Here is a 17258-nt window from a genome sequence, read left to right on the forward strand (position 1 = left end):
TTCCAGGGACCGTCTCTGCCGACATGTGAGGAAGAACTGCCTAGCTGACAAGAAACTCCAAAGAGGGGAAGCAAAGCTGCTGAAAAGAAGACAGTGGTTTGGTAAAATTGCTTCATGTCCTGTATCCAGACATGTCTTTGAACTTCCTAGTTATGTAAGCCAATATATCATCCCCTTTTAAATTTTGCTTCAATTCACTTCAGTTTCAGTCACTTGTTATTAAAAGATTCCTGACTAATACACCAAGTGAGCAGCCTGCTTTTAGAGGCTCTTGCCTTAATAGGGCATATGTTGTGCTATGTTAGGGAGCTCTAATCTAAAAGATTCCTTCTTTTCTGGAATGTGAGCTAAGAGGTGGGAAGATGAGAAAAGAGTCTAGAAAGGAGCCAGAGCAGAGAATCTCCCTTGTCCTGTGAAGTCTGTCTCTTCTAGAAAAAAAAAAAAAACATCAGCGTTTATTGTAGAGAGAAGGAAGGAAAGTTTGTTTAAAAGTCACCTTTTCTGGGCTTCCCTGGTGGCGCAGTGGTTGAGAATCTGCCTGCTAATGCAGGGGACACGGGTTCGAGCCCTGGTCTGGGAGGATCCCACATGCTGCGGAGCAACTAAGCCCGTGAGCCACAACTACTGAGCCTGCGCATCTGGAGCCTGTGCTACTCAACAAGAGAGGCCGCGATAGTGAGAGGCCCGCGCACCGTGATGAAGAGTGGCCCCAGCTTGCCACAACTGGAGATAGCCTTCGCACAGAAACGAAGACCCAACACAGCAAAAATAAATTAATTAATTAATAAACTCCTACCCCCAACATCTTAAAAAAAAAAAAAAAAAGTAAGCAGTAATGCCTACCTGGAAAAAAAAAAAAAAAGTCACCTTTTTAATGTATCAAACTCTAATAATAGCATTTTCAAGCTGGGTAGAGACTTTTTATTAACTTATTATGGTTTCTTACCTTTTCTTGATAGAGAGCTACTTATCACTTACCTGAAATCTTATGCTCTAACAATCTAGATTCTACTTTATAATGCAGATTAAACTTAACCTCAACAAAGCCAGCTCCATATTCTTGTCATGCACTTCAGAACTGCAAGGACCAAAGAGTCAGTCAGGAGATGGTAAAAGAAGATAGTGATGAAGGGGAAGGAGTAAAAGTTTGATTCAATTCAATAAATATTTACTAAATGCCTAATTTGTATCAGGGACAGTGCCGAACAGTGCTGGACAGTACAGATACAAAGTTGGCTGCAAAATATCCCTGCCTCCCAGGTGGTTAATGTCAAGGTAAGAGACCGGCAGCTAGTTTCTACCTCAACGTAGTCAGCGCTACTGATGAAGCTCATCAGAGGGGCTCCTAACTCAGCCTGGGAGAGTCAAGGAGGGTGTTGCAGGGAAGAAAATGCCTGTTCAAAGTCCTGAGGAATGAGCAGGGGTTAGCCAGGGTAAGTCGGCTGACTGAAAACTTGGAGAAGGGGGATTCAGGCACCAAAGCACGAGCACAACATGAGCTTTTGCTCAAAGCAGGGAAGCATGGAATGAAGTGGGGTGTTCCTAGAACACTTAAGTAGTTTGGTTTTTGCTGGAATGTGAGCTGAGAGGTGGGAAGACAAGAAAGAAGAGACTGGAAAGGTGGGCAGGATCCAGACAGGGAGACTCCCCATATCAGGCAGAGGGGTTGATGCTCACCCAGTGAGGTCTGGGATGGTCATTTCAATTAAGGATTTTAATCAAGGAAGCAACATGATTAGATAGGAATTTTAGGTAAATTGTACTCTGTGGCTCTTTGGAGAACAGAACAGGCATGAAGTCCATTTAGGAAGTTAAGTCAAGAGGGTGGACAAAAGAGCCTCAAAAGGTTTGGAATAGGTATTGATCAATGGGATAGAATTGAGAAGTCAGCAATAACTTATGACCAATTTATGGTCAATCGATTTTTAACAAGGATGCCAAGACAATTCAACAGGGGAAAGAATAGTCTTTTCAACAAACAGTGCTAGGAAAAGCTTGATATCTATGAACAAATGAATTAAGTTGGACCTGTACTTCACACCATACATAAAGATAATTCAAAATGGACCACTGATCTAAATATAAGACCTAAAACTATAAAAGTCTTAGAAGAAAACATAGGAATAAAGCTTCATGACCTTGGATTAAGCTTGGTTTCTTAGATATGACACCAAAAGCATTACTAACAAAAGAAAACACAGAAAAATTTGGCTTCATCAAAATTTTAAACTTTCATTCATGAAAAGATACCATCATGAAATTGAAAAGACAACCCACAGAATAAGAGAGAACATTTGCAAATCATATATCTGATAATGGGCTAGTATCCAGAGTATATAAAAATCAATAATTAAATGGGTAAAGGATTTGAATAAACCTTTCTTCAAAGGAAATAATACAAACGACCAATAAGCACATAAAAAGCTGTTCAGATTAGATAGTGGTTATTGTCGCACAACTTGTGAATACACTAAAACCTTAGAACTGTGTACTTTAAAAGGGTGATTTTTATCATATATGAATTATATCTCAAGCTGTTGCTTTATTATTATTATTATTGTTATTATTATTAAAAAGCCTTGGGAGAAGGGATGGGGGATTAATAAAGCCTTGGGAGAAGGGATCGGGAAATTCCCAAGGGAAACTTTTTGAGAAACTTTAGCAGGTAAAGTTGGCAGGACTTTTGATGGATTGTTTGAAGAAAGTGAGAAGACAGAGGTGACCCTAGATTTCTGGAGAAGAGGAAGTAGAGGAATAGAAGGGAGAAGGAGATGAAGGAGATACCAGGGCACATAGCTCTCACGCCATCATGAGAAGAAATGGAAGTTGCTGATGAAGGAGAAGAGGTAAGAGTTTCACTTTGTTTAACAGACACTGATTTAACAACTGTTATGAATTGGGTCCTGGGAATGCAGTTCTCCCTCCTGTGAGCTCAAGTGGGAGAGGTGGGCTTTTCTGGAGGACTCAGAGGCTAAGGCCCCGGAATCTGCATGTAATCTCTGAAAATCTTTAGGATGTGGGCTCTGTGTATTCCTGACTTCTTATCATGCAGATGATGAAACACCTTTTACAGAAATATTAGGTTACTTGCCAAATACTATATCCAAGAGGAGACGAGAACTCCCACCTCCTCACTAAATTATATTATTTACTACAAGAGTTTAATAAACAAACCATAAGACTTTGAACTGAATGCGCTGTGCTACCCTTGAGACATTGGCCAGAACACATCCCAATATGTGCAGTCATATGTGTTATCCCAGTATAGACCTTCTGCCAGACCATACTTCAGAGTCCACTGACCACAAAGCCAATGAGTGTTCATAGTCATTTTCTGTGATGTCTCAACAGCATGACTTCCAGGAGGTTTCAGCCAGCTGCCCAGCACTGTCAGGTGGCCTTTCTCATGCCTACCTGAGACTAGATAGATGAATGCTTCCAATCCACCTGGCCCCATTGATGAGAGGGTGTTGGAAGTAACCCTTTCTTTGAAGGCTCCGTGAATGGAAAATAGGAAGGGCACTTCTAAGTCATTTTGCCAGAAAATTCAAGGATGATGGGGCAAAGAAATGTTTTAGGTTTGGCCATGTCTGCAGACTTGGTGACTTGGGGAAGTCCTTCTGCATTTGGGAACCCGACGACATAATCCTCAAAACACAGCCTTTCAGGTGTGCACGTCAGGCTTCAGTACTGAGTGCCAGAAAATACAAAAAGGTAAAGAGTAACATTAAACAAGTCTTTATCTTTTATTTACCACCACCTGATAAGCCCTGCCTTTGATTGTTTTGTCTGCATATTTCCTGCTAAGAGTTTACAAAACAGCACTCCTGAACAGGAAGATAAGAGGCGCACCTATTTGTTGAATAACATCAAGGGGGGAAACTGTTAACTCATCCATTTTGTTGTTAAGTTGCTCAAAAGGATCAAAATACCAATTAACCTGCTGGCTCAGAAATCTTTGATACCCTCAGATTTACTGACATTTTGAAACTCTTGTTCATACTTGCCTATTGGCTTTCTGATTACGAACAAAGAAGTGCCAATCTGTTCAGCATTTGACCTGTTTTCTTAAATATTTTTATGTATTCAACACTTAGTGGCTAAAAATACTTGACTAGTCACATTCATGAGCTAAAATGTGTTTGTTTGTTTCACCTCCAAATTTAAGAGGGAAAAAGAGGCTCAAAGACACTTCGTTTTAAAAAGTCATTTCGTTCTTATTTTTAATTTAAAAGCTCTCATTGCAAGGAATTTTTTTGGCCCTTTTGTCTCCATGCAATTTAGTGGCATTGGGAAGACCTGATGAAGCGACCTGCCACATTAGGATCCATTCTTCCCTGAGGAAAAAATGGAAAAATGACCTTGGGCATTAGTTTCAGAATGGTGGTAAAAAGAAACAGATTTTATAATGAATATTAATTTTCCTCTCTGGATATCCTCAGACACTAGTGTTCCTCAGAGATGGTTTTTTGTTATTCTTGTTCCTTATTTCTTCACGGAAAGTTTTGTGAAAATCCTACCTGTAATCATATGCATGTGTAAGGCATACCTGTGGCAGCTGTTCAGAAAAGAGCAGCATTTCACTCTTAGGTAAAGGCAGTTTCTGGGTTTAGAAAGCTCTACAGCAATTTTTGCAATAAACATTTATGGAATGTAGTAGACTGAGGAGATTAAAAGTGTGGCTGCTATAGCCAGACTGCCTGGGTTCAAATTTTGGCTCAACCATTTACTAGCATGGGATCTTGGTAAAATCACTTAATTTCCTTCTGTGCTTCAATTTCCTCAACTGTAAAATGGGGATAATAATAAAGCCTAACTTACAGGGCGGTTGTATGGATCAAAGGAGATTATATATTTGGGACAATTCAGGTGCTATGTAGATGTTAGCTATCACATTATATTGTGCCAGATGCTGGGAGAGGAGTGGATGCCTGGGTGCATTTACATTTGCCAGAATCTTGACCCATTTATGGAGGGATACTTTTGTCATAGCAATTAAATATCTGGAGATTTTGAAACCTAAGGATATATAACAGATAAATATCTATGGACATTTTTATTTTTCAAATGTGATCAGGCGGGAGCTTAACCTGTCCTCCAGATGACTGTGTAATTTAGTTGGAGCACAGGAGAAACACAACAATTAAGCAAGTAAATGCTAGCTGGTAACTAGCCAATTACATGTTTGGAGGCAAGTGGGCAGGAGGAGTGATCCCAGGGGACAGAAGGGCCTTGGCAGAGCTGTGTTTAACATAACGTAGTTCCCAAGATACCAGACTGACCTTTTCACAAACTCTTCAAAGAGGATACGGTGGGAATAACCCTGCTGGCGGATGCTGACCGTCTCTAGGATGCCTGTGGAGCGGAGCTGGGCCCGCACTCTGTCTCGGGTGAACTTCAGTGCCTCTCGGTCATCGTTGGGCTTGATGCAGCGTACAAAGTGGGGCTGTCCCACCACCATTTTGGAGAGCAGATCCATCAGAGAATACTACCAGGGAGAAAAACACACATGAAATGAGGTTACCACAAACATAATAGATAATTACGACACAGGCCTGCTGGGCCTCCAGGGCAGTTTGTTGGCTTGTAAACAACTCATGGAACCTTCGAGGCTACACAAGAATCCAGCAAAAAGAAACAACAATGTAAGCTCTGACGAGTACTTATCACTACCCACAAATTCAAAAGTATTCTTTAAACATCACCTGGTGCCAGGCCATATCCCATTTGGCAGAAACTCAGCCGCCTAAGAACTTGCTTAGGTTACCTCGTAACTCCATCACCAGAACTAGCTGGTCTCTGGTATGCCAAGGTGATGTTCATAAACTGTATCCATAATTTAAAATATCCAGCTTTGGCTCCCTAACTCAGGGGTTAGAGCACTGGTCTCATAAAATGTCCGGCTTTCAGGCAGGGGTCAGTTGCTTCTTCAACCTAACAATCACCAGGAAGTCTAAGCAAATCTTACCAATGTCATTGTTAATAAGGCAGAGGAAAAACAAGAAAAATAAAGAGGGCAAAGAAAACAAGAAAATCAGCGGGAAAACAGATTATAATGAAGATGAACTAACATACAGCGAGTGTCTGGCAGGGGCGCTCGCAGAGAGAGAGCACACGGAAAAGCTGAGCGGTGCTCACTGCTCCTCACGGGCATCCACTGTGGCAGCTCCTCTTTTGGACACGCCTTCAGGGGCAATTACAAGCCACTTGTAAAATCAGTTTCATTATTCATAATCCTACCTCCTACTAATCCAATACACGGTTACCTAGCTTGGCAATGTGCCTTTTTTTTTAGCATTTGGGGACCAGTATTTTGAGGACACCCAACTGGTTGTTATGGATATACTTCTGAAAATTGTAAGCCAGAGGCTTCTTCTGCTGAAAGAGGGACTCTAGGATCTTGAGGATGCCTCACAGAGTCCATCAGAGCCTCCAAATCCCATGGGATACACACACACACACACACACACACACACACACACACACACACACACACGCTAGGAGGATATAGTCAAGCCACTAAAGGGACATGATCAGGGTAGGTCTCAGATAAGAAATAAGTGACAATTAGAAATGTCCAACCATGAGGGATGAAGCAGGGGCTGAAAACCCACCTGCTGGAGAAGGGATCACTGCACAGATGGAGTGCTGCACCCAAAGTCCTCTAGGCCCTTACAATCCATACCCCTGAGGCCAATTCTAGTCTGCCTCTAAAGCACAGCTGGATAAGTCAGACTTCTTAGCTTTACATCTTTCTTGAACCTGCTAGCTTTTGGTGGAACCTTCTTTGCACGGTGCTGGCTCCCAGGCCCTACCCTTCAGCCTGCCTGGCAACTCCAGCTCATGATCCACTTGACTTACCATTCCTGCCAAACCCCTTCCTGTGGCCGATCCCAACTTACAACCTTATTTCGTCGTCCCTGAGTTCAGTAGTTCCATCTTTGGCTTAACAGCATGTCCGTCGTGAAGCTGCCTGGACCTCAGCTCCCCATAGTCAATGATCTAAAAGGGGCTTCTAACCCCAATGCTTCATAATTTGAAGATAAACAAATCTGTTCAAATTAGTACAAATTGACAGTGTCTTATCTTTCCTATCTAATGTGCATTTGACAGAGTCCCTCTAGAGATGACGTTTTTACTCAAAGGAGTCATTTCACCAGATGAAACATGAGGAATTGTGGTAACAGAGATGGGAAATAACTGGGCTCAGGCAAATGGGTCTTGCAATGGGTCAATTCAATCTAGGAAAAGAAAGTCAAAGCTAAGACATAGCCTCTCATGAACTTGATAAACCACCTTCTGGAATTGTATTAACTACTTTACTTCTCAGTAAATATGCTGGAAAAGTGGCTGACTCCAGTAGTTTTAAGGCCAAGAAGCAGCTGAAATGCTAACAGAATCAGCACATTCAATGGACAGGGCTATGTGCCAGTGGCAGAGAGGGCCTTCTGCAGACACTTGAGGGCTCATCTGGTCTTTCTGAGATCAGAGAACACTGTCCTCAGAGGGAGGTTCCCTGTTATAATTTTCCTCTCCCTATACACCACCACCTTTCTTAATTGACTCTTGAGCTTTGCTCTTATTTCAGTGACTCTGTGGTATCTGGGCCTCTTGTGGGAAGGGTTGGCAAGTCCTTTCTGGAAACAGGCAGAATAGAGATCAAGAAGACTCCATACCCGGAAGTAAGAAGCCATGGTCTGCCCCTTCATGTTGGTGGTTTCTTCCGGATGCCGTATCACCTCCAGAGTGTCCACCTGGAACACAGGCAGAGGTGAATGGTTTGAGGATATAGACAATTTATTTTCCCCAAATCTGAAAGGTAATTTGGTCAAATATCTGAGGGGCCTTGATGTTTAGGACACAACTGTACAGACCATGAGGGAGGATTTTAAAGACATCTAAAAGAAAAACAGAATTCGCACTGTTCTACTCCCTTGACAATGACCGAACTCTGTGACATACTATATGGTCTCAGCACAAACCCCCATCAGTGTTACTTCTGTATTTCTCCATGCTCTAATGGGCCACTATTAAGTTCTCCAATAATGTCACATGAGACCAAATTATTTCTTAAAAGAAAACTGGGCAAAACCCATGAGGCTGGGTGATTACAAAGCCCCGGACCCAAAGCCCCGGTTGCACCACAGCGCATTAGGGGAGCCCTTTCGCCTTCCGGCCATCAGATACTAACCCTGCCACACCCCTCCTGCCGCCCAGAGTTACCACGTGCTCACTGCGGACCAGAGCTTGGGATACACCTGTTCCCAATCACCTGCCCGAACTACCTGGGCCGACTGGAAGGAATTTAGAATGAAAACAACTGTAGCAAACAGTCGTGGCACCCTGTGTTCCATCATTTTATCACAACAATAAAATTCCTGCTCCCGCACACACAAAGCTATTTGGTTTGCAGAGCACATGAGCGGCATTTCAGCACCAGCCTCCTCTGTGGCAGCCTCCCATCTGCTCGGAACAGGTGGCAAGGGTATGAAGCACAGACATTTGAACTGGAAGATGCTGCTGTCAGCACGTGTGTTCCACTCAGTGGATTGCTGTCCAGGCAGCCACCCACCCATGGGGTGAGAATGTCTGCAGCCTTGTTCAACAACAGTGAGAAGTGGGTGCTAGAAGGGACGGGGCCATGGGGAGGTGGGTGAATAATGACGCTTACCTCGAGGGGCATTTAGGAGACTGTGTGCAAAATGGAAGAAAAGGCTTCAACTGGCTTGGATAAAGAAAACAGGTCTGTTTAAGAAGGGGAATAAATGTGGAGCTAAGTTTTCAAAAACTAGAAAAGCAACCTAAATAGTGAGCAGGAATATAAGGGTAACTCTGAGAGAAGTAATGTCAGGGGTCGGGGGGTGGGGGGCGGTCCGCGGTGCAGCTTGCATTCTCTGGGCTGCAGATTGGATCTGTTCCCAAAGCCATCATTTCATTTGGATGCAGCTGAAGCAATGGTACAACTGCCTGTAGGTCTGACTTCTTAATATTTTTAATGAGAAAGGAGGAAATGAAAGCTCTGTGTTGAGAAGGAAGGCTGCTCTCACAGAGAAAAGAGACAAACACACCCACCCCACCTGCAGAGGTCCTATGGTGTTATCTGCAGGGACCACATGGAAGGTTTCTTCCCCATCTCACCCCCACTTGGAGGATAGAGCTCAGCACTGGTGAGGTTTGGGGAAAGCTAGTTAGGACTGAAGGAAGAAAGATCTTGGCTAGGGTCTGCCTTCGGCCAAATTGTAAATTCTGAGAGTTTTCCTAAACATTCTTTCGCCCCACCTGACCTTCATGTGCACACAACTTCTGGGAATTTCTCACTATTTCTTTTATTCAGAGATCATCCCTGAAGAACCACAGCTTGTTCTGAACTCTGCTTTTCCTCCTTCCTTTCCCTCCCTTTTCATTCAAATTAGCCAGCGAATGCCAGCCTCTCAAGCTGTAATTCACTGTGAAAGGGCAGCTGAAAAGTTCATCCATATTTCTCCTACTAGTAGCATTTACCTGTTACCCTTCCTCAGAACATACAGTGGACCCTTGGCATTTGAGAATTTAACAGTTTAGTGATCAGAAAAATCTTTGATGTATGTTAATTCTGCTAAGACATAATTTAAAAAGTGTGATATGTATTGTTTTCAAGATCAGTACCCATCCCCTGCAGCAAATTGGAAAAATACGGAACGAAGCACTAATTTGCAATCCAACTTATAGGGCTGGTGTGCTCCTGTAGCCACCCAGCACGACTTTCGTTCTGTCCTTATACTCACATACAGAGTAACTCTTGTAAAGTAAGTAAAAACCTATTCTGTGTTACATGTAACTTGGAAATGTTAATGCTTGTCTACAGTTCATCACCTACATATTTAGTACTATATTTTAAAGAATAAATAATATACTATTGGGATACCTTCTAATTTAAGAATTTGTTAAGGTCTTGGGTTGGTCAAGGGTCTCTTGCATATATGCATAGTCATGAAGTTCTCCTGTGCATGGAGTAGATCTAAAAGAGGGGATTTCACTTCGGACAAGGGACATACCAGAAGTTGCCTCTCTTGACCTTTCAAAGTAGGAGACCTCTGTCTGCACTGGGCCTGCCATGACCTCCACAGAATTCAAAAAAACTTGAAAGAAAAAAAAAAGAGATGAGAAGGTTGTTGTCTAACCTAAGAGCTTGTCTTTCTGAACTAATTTAGTTAATGATAGCCTCATTTAATTAAAAAAAAAAATGTCTCTTAGAAACAATCCAGAAAGTAGGTTCTATTGAGGTCATCATCTAACAAATAGTTCTTTCCAAAGGTGGGGATTTCACAACAAAAAACCAGTCCTCTCCACAGCATCTTATAAGTTTTTACCTCAGATAGGAGGAAAAGAGACAGGAAAGGCTTCCTAGGCTCAGGGGGTATGTGCTACAGGGCACAGGGTTTGGAACTGGACACACCTGCTTCAAATTCTGGCTCCTCCGCTTAATAGCTGTATGGACTTGGACTTGTTAACTTCCCAAAGCCTGTGTTATTTAAAAACCACTGCCTTGAACACACACAAGAGGCCAGTCAGTTCCCCTTCCTTCATTACCATGTTGGATTCAGTCTTAGCTTAGTGATGAATACTAAGGATGCAGGGTTTTGTTCCATGGAATAAGGTGAGTACTAGCGCCCATGCAACACAGCAAGGACATCTTTTTATTTATTGTCAGAGAAAATACTTCCAATGAAAACAATTTCAAAATGATCAGTAGAACTGATATTCTGGATAAAAACATTGTCTTTCTAACCCGGTATACCCTTCTTCTACACCACCAATTGCTACAACGATATAAGCCAACTGGAGCTAAGCAAGCTTGTTTTTTGCCCACATGACAAATGTCCTACCCCATTCCTTGTGAGCAGTGCTGGTTAGCCTTCAAAGTAGTCATGAGTAAGCTTTACAAATTGTGGTACAGACCCCAAGCCCACAGGAAATGAGCAAGCTTCTGTATACATATGGACTACACACATGGAATTTTAGATGGTTATCAAAATGTGAGTAATAAAATATTTACTGTTTCCGATGTGAAATCACTATGCTAAACACTTTGCCTACACTATGTCAATGAATTCTCAAAAGGACCCTACGAGGTAAACACTATTATCACTCCTATTCTACATATAAAGAAGTTAAGGCTCAAAGACTTTAGGTAAATTTCCCAGAGTCCTGCAGCTAGTAACTGGCCATGCCTAGATCTGAACCCAGTTCTGATTCCAAAAGCTACTCCTTAAACATTACATACTGCCTTTCTATGTGGTTTGTTACAACTTATAGAATCGGTCTGAAAGCATGGTATTATTAAAAAGATTTGCGGGCTTCCCTGGTGGCACAGTGGTTGAGAGTCCGTCTGCCGATGCAGGGGATACGGGTTCGTGCCCCGGTCCGGGAAGATCCCACATGCTGTGGAGCGGTTGGGCCCGTGAGCCATGGCCGCTGAGCCTGCGCGTCCGGAGCCTGTGCTCCGCAACGGGAGAGGCCACAACAGTGAGAGGCCCGCGTACCGCAAAAAAAAAAAAAAAAAAAAAAAAAAAAGATTTGCCTCATCTGTCAACTAAATTTACTTTAGGATAAAGACATAGACTCCAAAAAGTCTCACAAACCATCTAGATCTCAGCAATAAATGAAAAACTGAAGGATTTCTTTTCCCCCTTGGTCTCCGTAAGTACCTACTATCTGCATCCCAAAACCTCGAAAGTATTTATACTTATGTTCTTGACAAGGCCTTTGGTCAAGAATTTTTACCGCTGTCAAGTGATCCATCCCTCTCTCAAGGAAACAGTCCCTACGGCATCACTTCCCTCAAAAGTCTCCACAGCACTGAATGAGGAAGCAAGGCTGGCCTTGACACCGGCCCAGTGTGAGGGTGCTGAATGTGGTGGAGGTCAGCTTTCTGCAAGGCCACCTCTGCTGTTTCACCTTGGAGAAGGCAGAGAGGAACTGATGGAGTTTTTTTATTGCTGTTGTTACCCTTCATATTTTCTGATGCCTTAATTAGAACTTTCAGCTCATATTCTTTCCCAGGGACAATAAATCTCTAATCATTTTCATCTCGCCTGTATTTATTATAGTGATGTAAATATACGCCACACACTCGAGGGCACACTTCTCATGTAGGCAGGGCAGGGAGGGAGATAACAACGTGCTGATACCGAATGTGGAAGGCAGGGGGACAGGTCCTGGCAGAGTCCAGCAGTCAAAACATCAAATTGAGGAAAGGAGGGGAATATGAGTTGACAGAGAATATTACACAGGAGTCTTTCATCTTTTTGAAAGGAATGTGTCACGATCCTTTTTAGAATCTGGTGGAAGCCAATGACTGCAAAAAAACACATATACAGTTGATCCTCATTATTTGTGGATGCTGTATTTGTGAATTTGCCTACTTGCTGAAATGTATTTGTAATCTCCAAATCAATCAGTGCTCACACACTTTCACGGTCATTTGCAGACATGCAGAGCAGTGGAAACTTCGACATCTGATGTGCCTGCTTCCAGCTGAGGTTGAACAAGGTGACACTCTGTCTTCTTGTTCCAGCTCTCATGCTGTAAACAAGTGTCTTTTTCAAGGTCTACTTAAGTGCCACGATTTTTGTGCCCCATTTTTGTGCTTTTGGCTGGTGATTTTACTGTTTAAAATAGCCCCTGGGGCTTCCCTGGTGGCGCAGTGGTCAAGAATCCGCCTGCCAATGCAGGGGACAAGGGTTTGAGCCCTGGCCCAGGAAGATCCCACATGCCGCGGAGCAACTAAGCCCATGTGCCACAACTACTGAGCCTGTGCTCTAGAGCTCGCGTGCCACAACTACTGAGCCTGCGTGCCACAACTACTGAGCCTGCGTGCCACAACTACGGAATCCCATGCGCCTAGAGCCCATGCTCCACAATAAGAGAAGCCACTGCAATGAGAAGCCCATGCACCACAACAAAGAGTAGTCCCCACTTGCCACAACCAGAGAAAGCCTGCGCACAGCAACAAAGACCCAACGCAGCCAAAAATAAAACATAAATTTATTAAAAATAAACAAATAAATATAAAATAGCCCCTAATCATAGTGTTGAAGTGCTGTCTAGTGTTCCTAAGTGGAAGGAGGCTGTCAAGTGCCTGTTGGAGAATATTTGTGTGTTAGATTAGCTTTGTTCAAGGCATGAGTTATAGTGCCATTGGCCTTGAGTTCAACGATACAAATACTGTACTTGAAATATTGTTTTATACAAAGCAATACTACATATAATTATTTATAAGAAGTATCTAGTTGACCTGAGCAACACAGGTTTGAACTGCATGGATGTACTTACACACATATATTTTTCAATGGTAAATACAGTACTACTACATGATCCATAGTTGGTTGAATCTGCATCTGTGGAACCGTGGATACAGACAGCCCTCTATAAAGTTATATGTGGGTTTTCGACTGTGTGGAGAGTTGGTGCCCCGACCCCCATGTTGTTCAAGGGTCAGTTGTATTAAATAAAGTGTCTTTATATAGAAACACACATAATACAAGATTATGTATTAATCAGTTGATGAAAGTGTTGTAACCAGAGGCTTGCAGGAACCTAACCGTGTATTTCCTCTAGGAGCAATGCTCAGAATTTGCTGATTCAGTGTTCACAGTAACTTTACAGAACATAAGTCTTGTGAATAATGAGAATCAACTGTATTTAACACAAACAACATTTTACATGTAATATCAAGAGGCTCTCGTAACCACTGAAACCTCTCTGTAAATCTCATTGAGGGGCCCATATAACTCATGTTAAATAGCCCTAACATCTTGCCACAAATTCACAAGGTTGAAAAGCAGAATATTCTACAAGATTGTACTAACAATGTGGGTGTAAAAATTATTGTTAACAAAGGTGATTTGAATCCCTATTTATGTGCAGGTCTTTTATTCTCAGAGGAATTAATTATAGATATGTACGTCTCTATCAATTTGGGGGTAATAGTCAATGGCATTATGTGCAGCTGTACTGATCATTCTTTATTAAATGAATTATTTAATATTCAATGTAAACAAAAAGGTAAGAAAATTCAGAGATGTGACCTGTTTATTACTCCATCACCTTTAACATTATTGTTTCTTGGTGTTAGTATTAGTATATACAATGAGCATTAACCAGACAGTCCTTGAGATTTGTGCTAAGCATTATCATGAAGGATGGAAGAGTTTAAAATATTTTACAGTGGGATATTTAGGAACCCTTCTAACACCCCTTTTGCATGGACAAGTGCACCGCTCATTTTTCAGAGAGCAAAGCAGAGAAATAGGAAAGGGTATGGTTTCTTTCCTCCCTGCTGACTCCTTTTGTTATCCTCCTCTGTAGCTTGGTGATAGCTTCAAGGAAAAGTGCTTTATCTCTTCCTAGATGGACTTTATGACTTTATTTTCAAGTGTCAACAATTTTCAAGTGTCATTGTTCTGTATCTTAAGTGATATTTCTGAAAGTCAGGTGAAGGGGTCTAGATATGCCACAGTGGCATAAGGATTACTTTGAACTGAAGACATGTAAGAATCAACAGTTGCAAGAAGCTTTTTGGAACTCCCTTTATCTGCCTAAAAGCAAAGCCTCCCAAAAGAATTCAGCTGTCTCAAATCCCCTCTGAGAGGGGAGCTTTGCAATCAGAGAAGATTGACTCCTATCACCAGAGATGAGAAGTCAGCACTGGGATAAGAAATTACCTAAATAGACATTGTCATAAAACTGTTATACCTCCCATCTATTCTCCTAAAGGACCATTTATTTCTCCCAAAAGTCATTTGTTGTCCCAGAAACGTCCTTCTTCCTCTCTTCACCTCCTATGAAGATGGTATATAAGCCCCGAAATCTAACTGGCCCTTTGAGTCACTTATTTGGTGAACTACTGTATGTATATGATTAAAGTATTTTTTTTTCTCTTGCTAATATGTCAGTTTAATTCACATTCCCCCAAATACTGAACTTAAGAGGGTAGAGGAAAAGTTTTTTTTCCCTGACACAGGATTGCAAAGGATTCCATGGTGCTGTTTCAAATTTCCTAACCCCTGATTCCTAAATCCCTTCAATCTCTCTTCCAGACTGCCCAGGTAGTGGGCCAGATAAAGGAAACTAATGTTGCCCACCTAGGATAATCCCTAGGGGGGGAACATCTTGTCGTCCACAGTATTTTGAGTACAAACACACTACTTACCTTGGGTCTCCCAGCACTGAAATGCGGAGGCAAAGATCTTGAGGCTGCTGTTATCCTGGCTCTTGTCTGGGCCAAGTTACCTGAGCAAAAAAGACAAAGAAGTTAAGGCAAAGGAAAAGTGAAACAATAGTATGATGAGTAATTTTTCTCTTTGTGCCCTTGTATTTTTCAGAATGTTCTAAATGATCTGCTCTGAATTTGAAAAATTTGGAAAAATTTGAATTTTGAAACTTCAATAATATAAATTGGAAGTAAATTATAAGTTATAAATAATTTGTAATATAATTTGAATATATATTAGTTTAATAAGCAAATAAGAAATGACAAAAGGTCTCAAATTCACTTAAGCTAGGACTAGAAGGAAATTACTACAACATAAAAGGGCCATATATGAAAAGCCCACAAATCATGTACTCAACAGTGAAAAACTGAAAGTTTTTCTCTTACATTAGGAACAAGGCAAGAATGTCCACTCTCACCACTTCTATTCAACATAGTACTGGCAGTCCTAGCTAGATCAGTTAGGCGAGAAATTGAAATAAAAGCATCCAAATTGTAAAGGAAGAAGTAAAATTATCTCTGTTCATAGGCGACATTACCTTATATGTAGAAAACTCTAAAGATCACACACACACACACACACACACACACACACACACACACACACACCCCTAACAGAACTAACAAATGAATTCAACAAAGTTGTAGGATATAAAATCAACAGATAAAAAAATCAGTTGCATTTCTATATACTAACAATGAAAATCTGAAAAGGAAGTTAAGAAAACAATTCCATTTACAACAGCATCAAAAAGAATAAAATACTTGGAAGTAAACTTAACCAAGGAGGCGAAAACTTGTATACTGAAAACTACAACAAAAGTAAAAGGAAAGCAATTCCATTGTGGGGGAGGAAAAAAATCTTTTTCCTCTACTCATCTTAGGTTCACTGGCTGAGGCCCTATTAATTAGACTGACAGAAGACAGAGTAACAAGAGAAAAGCAATCAGAAGTTTATTAATGCATGTATCACACATATACACAGGAGTATTTAATGATGAGTAACTCAAAGGGGTAGTTAGAACTTGGGCTTACATAACATCTTAACAAAAGAATAATAAATTTATAAAGAAGTGACAAGACAAAGGAAAAGAACTTTGAGTTTCTAGGGGCGGGAAATTGTGGGAAGGTAAATATATAGGGAAGCTAATGGAAGATAAGGGCTAATGCGTTATATAGATTCCTCTGGTGCTGTCTTTGAGTTGATAAGCATCTAGAGTTGTTTCTGGTGATTAACTTATGTGCTTTCTGGTAGAGAGGAAAGGGGGCATATTTTTACAAATTTATGCCCTGCTTTTGGGCAAATAGGGGGAAGCGAGCGAGCCTTTTCTTGTATCTGCTTCTTCTCAATTGCCTTCAGCTTAAAATAATTTTAATGCCAAAGTGGCATATTTTGGGGTGGCATATTCTGTTACCCTTCACTGTGTTCATTGATTAGAAGACTTAATATTGTTAGAATGTCCATGCTACCCAAAGAGATCTACAGATTCAGTGCAATCCCCATCAAAATCTCAATGGCATTGCTGGAGAAATAGAAAAAACAATCCTAAAATTCATATAGAACCACAAAGGACTCCAAGACAATCTTGAGAAGGAAAGCAAAAGCTGAAGACCTTACATTTCCTGATTTCAAAGTATATTATAAAGCTATAGCAATCAAAACAATATGGCAAAACAGTACTGACCTGAAGATAAACATACAGACCAATGGAACAGAATAGAGAGCCCAGAAATAGACCCATGCACATATGGTCAAACAATCTTTTACACAATGGGGAAAGGATTATCTCTTCAACAAATGGTGTTGGGAATACTGGACATCTACATGCAAAAGAATGAAACTGAAACCCTATCTTACATCATACTGGAAAATCAACTCATACTGGATTAAAGACTTAAATGTAAGACCAGAAACTATAAAACTCCTAGAAAAAAAACATAGGGGGAAATCTTCCTAACACTGGTCTTGACAATTATTTCTCGGATAGGACACCAAAAGCACAGG

At 41.3% G+C, this 17258-nt stretch overlaps 1 protein-coding gene across 1 annotated transcript in view; it reads right to left on the reverse strand.

The window, feature by feature from the left end:
• MYO3B (myosin IIIB) overlaps window positions 1-17258 on the reverse strand; it is a 428930-nt gene that overhangs the window by 150986 nt on the left and 260686 nt on the right. Inside the window, exons 23-25 of the mRNA XM_032638633.1 lie at window positions 15194-15273; window positions 7677-7754; window positions 5283-5488 (exon numbers count right to left, since the gene is read on the reverse strand). Of these exons, the coding sequence (XP_032494524.1) occupies window positions 5283-5488; window positions 7677-7754; window positions 15194-15273 (364 nt within the window). The remainder of the gene's footprint in view (window positions 1-5282; window positions 5489-7676; window positions 7755-15193; window positions 15274-17258) is intronic.

This window comes from Phocoena sinus, chromosome 7, assembly GCF_008692025.1.
Source record: "Phocoena sinus isolate mPhoSin1 chromosome 7, mPhoSin1.pri, whole genome shotgun sequence".
Taxonomy (NCBI): domain Eukaryota; kingdom Metazoa; phylum Chordata; class Mammalia; order Artiodactyla; family Phocoenidae; genus Phocoena; species Phocoena sinus.